Here is a 3,222-nt window from a genome sequence, read left to right on the forward strand (position 1 = left end):
CACACTATAAATGTATTAAACACTTTATTCCGTTTCTTTTTCCATAAAATAAAAAAACTCCGAAAACATATTTTTAGAATATTTCCAAACGCAGCCTAAGATGTTAATTTCGTTCTACAGTTGGTAATGGAATAATAATTTCCCACAACAAAAACCCGCGGGGGGGGGAGGGGGTTGGTTATTCTCCCAAAAAAAAAAGAGGAGAAAGCAAACAGAAACATCCACAGCTGGTGTCCTTCCTCGAATCTCCCCACCTTCATTTATTTTTTTCTTTTTTGGGTCCCTTCCGTTCTCTGTACTCTGCGCCCTTTATAATTAAAGCAAAGTAAAGTGAGGAACCTCCCAAAGCCGTATCTCACTCAATTCGCTGCTGGACTAGAGCCGTTGAAACAGTGAGCAGTGACTCGTTAGAGACCCAAAACTTGAGCCTTAGACAAGCTTCCCAAAGCTTGAGCCTCTGACACGCTTCACAAGTCGTTCAGAAGAAATATAGATTTCTTCGACAGGTGCCACTCACTAAAGTCACTGCGAGCTCTCACACCTTTGAAGCTCGTCTCTCTGCCGAGCTGAAGTAGTTCAACGCCTTCGAAGTGCCAATCTCTTAGTATTATCCACCACGTTTAACTGTGCCCCAATTATTTTTTGGGGGCAATTTGATCTCTACCTGCTCTTAATTTTTTTGTCTTAAGATCACGCAGTTTGTGCGTCCCTCGTCCTCTGATCTTCCTTCTCTGTGAGTATCTCACCCATTAAAAGCACGTCTTCTTCACAGACCAAGTTGTCTCACCAAATCTATCTGGGTCAAAACTTTACTCTGCTTCGTTCGAGTGGGCGAGGAAGGGGAAAAAGAAACAGAGAGTTCTGGAAAAACTAAGAATGGAGATGGGTCTTTTTCCTCTGATCTTCTTCTGCGTCATAGCTTTCTCCAGTAAGTCTCCGAGAAAACAAAAGATTAGGGTTTTATTCCTATTTGATTCTTAACGATCTAACCGCTTTTTTTTTTTTCTCTCTTCTTTAACAGGTGCAGAGCTCTCGAGCACGATTGGCATAAACTATGGGCTTCTGGGCGACAATCTTCCTTCCCCATCTCGATCCATGAAGCTTATCAAGAACCTAAAAGCACGTACCGTTAAGCTCTACGAGCCAGAACCTGAAATCCTCAAAGCCCTTGGTAAGACAGATTTTGAAGTGGCTGTCATGGTTCCGAACCAATTAATCTCTAACATCTCGTCAAACCAGTCCCTCGCAAACGAATGGGTCAAAACCAATCTTCTCCCCTTCTATCCCAAAGCCAAGATTCGAACCCTCTTCGTTGGCAACGAAATTTTCAGTGCCTACGGTGACCAAGACAAGAAAACCTGGTTCGATCTCGTCCCAGCGATGCGACGACTCAGATTTTCCCTCAAAACCCACAACCTCCGAAAGGTCAAAGTCGGAACCACATGTGCCATGGACGTTCTGCAATCATCCTTCCCACCCTCCAACGGAACTTTTCGATCCGACATAGCTGTACAGGTGATGAAACCTCTGCTACAGTTCTTGAACAAGACCAAATCTTTCTTCTTCATCGACTCCTATCCCTTCTTCGTCTGGTCCGAGAATTACCCCAAAATAAGCCTCGATTACGCCCTCTTTTGCGGTGGTAGCAAATACACAGACCCAGTAAGCGGCTTAACCTACACTAACCTGCTCGATCAAATGCTTGACTCAGTGATCTTCGCCATGTCCAACCTTGGTTTCAAAGACGTAAGGTTAGCAATCTCTGAAACTGGTTGGCCCAACGCCGGCGACATAGACCAGTTCGGAGCGAATTCCTACAATGCAGCTATATATAACCGGAATCTCGTCCGGAGAATGACGGCCAAACCGGCAGTGGGAACACCGGCTCGACCAGGTGTGGTCATCCCAACCACCATCTTCGCCTTATATAATGAGAACCAGAAGACTGGACCGGGAACGGAACGGCACTGGGGGCTATATTATCCGAACGGAACAGCGGTTTATGAGGTGGACCTGACCGGAGAAACACCGGAATATGAATACAAGTCGGTGCCGCCACCGAGGAATAACAAGCCGTATAGGGGAAAGATATGGTGTGTGGTGGCGAAGGGAGCGAATGTTACGGCGTTGGGAGGAGCAGTGAAGTATGCTTGCAGTCAGGGAAATGGGACCTGCGATGCGATCAAACCGACCGGAGACTGTTACGAACCGGTATCGTTAGTTGCACATGCTAAATACGCTTTTGATTCTTATTGGGTTCAGTTCAGGAGCTCCGGTGGGACTTGCTACTTCAATGGATTAGCATCTCAAACGACTAAGGATCCAAGTAAGTTTCATTTCTAGTTTGGATACCATTTTATTATGTGAAGTTAGCAGGGTTTTTAAGTATCGGATCGGCTAGATCGTACTCGACCAATACCAATACCGATACCGATACCAATATCTAGCGGATCCTGGATGGGGTGTCGGTATTGGAAAAGGGTAGAGTTGTAAATTAACCTTTTTTCTTGTGAATGATTTGTTTTGTAGGTCATGGATCGTGCAAGTACCCCAGTGTGACACTTTCTATATGATGTTCAAGAGGAGGGCTCTTTTATTTTTTACTAGGTGTCGGATACGGTATCGGTCTTGGATCCAATACCGATCCGTATCAGTCCCTGTTTGACAGATTTGCCCTTGGTTTCATCAAAAGTCTCTTTTTGTTACCATTTCACCCTTGGTCCTTACCAATCCACTGATAAGGGATTGGTTAAGAATCAGTATCGGCCCCTGCCGATACCGATCCGATACTGATTCCTTGGTCCATGGTCTGATCTCCACATTATCGATTTTGTTATAGAATTAAAGTCTATTATGAGTCTTATGACTATGTTTAGCAAAGGGAGACAGGATCTTTTCTTGCCCTTTAATCAATGTATCATTTTCATTGGACAATACGAAAGGCATGGAAAAGTCTCTTCTTGGTTCTTTATTTTAAATAATTAATAATTAACTTTCATTTATTTTGTTAAGGAGAGGCGCATCTTCACTTGGGTGGTGGTACAGTTGAAAGGAAATATCCATTATTTAATTTAGGGAAAGAGAATGCTCCCTGGTGGTGTGGGCTCTGCTGTCAGCGTGGGGCCAGTTAGAGGGTATACATGGGCTTATATAAATAGGATCCCAGATCTTCTCCAACGGGCTGTGCTCTTCAACTCCATCTCGCCCCATGAGCCCTTCAAC

The 3,222-nt window shown here is 44.5% G+C and overlaps 1 protein-coding gene across 1 annotated transcript; it reads left to right on the forward strand.

Moving 5' to 3' along the window:
* The first annotated feature begins 316 nt into the window (after positions 1-316).
* Positions 317-3,011, forward strand: LOC122094178 (probable glucan endo-1,3-beta-glucosidase A6). The gene is made up of 3 exons (XM_042664901.1): positions 317-928; positions 1,022-2,326; positions 2,530-3,011. The coding sequence occupies exons 1-3, from the start codon at positions 877-879 to the stop codon at positions 2,571-2,573; spliced, it is 1,401 nt and encodes a 466-aa protein (XP_042520835.1). The 5' UTR covers positions 317-876; the 3' UTR covers positions 2,574-3,011.
* The last annotated feature ends 211 nt before the right edge of the window (positions 3,012-3,222 follow it).

This window comes from Macadamia integrifolia, chromosome 11, assembly GCF_013358625.1.
Source record: "Macadamia integrifolia cultivar HAES 741 chromosome 11, SCU_Mint_v3, whole genome shotgun sequence".
Taxonomy (NCBI): domain Eukaryota; kingdom Viridiplantae; phylum Streptophyta; class Magnoliopsida; order Proteales; family Proteaceae; genus Macadamia; species Macadamia integrifolia.

Coding starts and splice junctions, on each gene's coding strand:
- LOC122094178 (XM_042664901.1), top strand. CDS start 877: ATGGAGATGGGTCTTTTTCCTCTGATCTTCTTCTGCGTCATAGCTTTC. Junction 929..1,021: donor CTGCGTCATAGCTTTCTCCA/GTAAGTCTCCGA, acceptor CTTCTTTAACAG/GTGCAGAGCTCTCGAGCACG. Junction 2,327..2,529: donor TCAAACGACTAAGGATCCAA/GTAAGTTTCATT, acceptor TTTGTTTTGTAG/GTCATGGATCGTGCAAGTAC.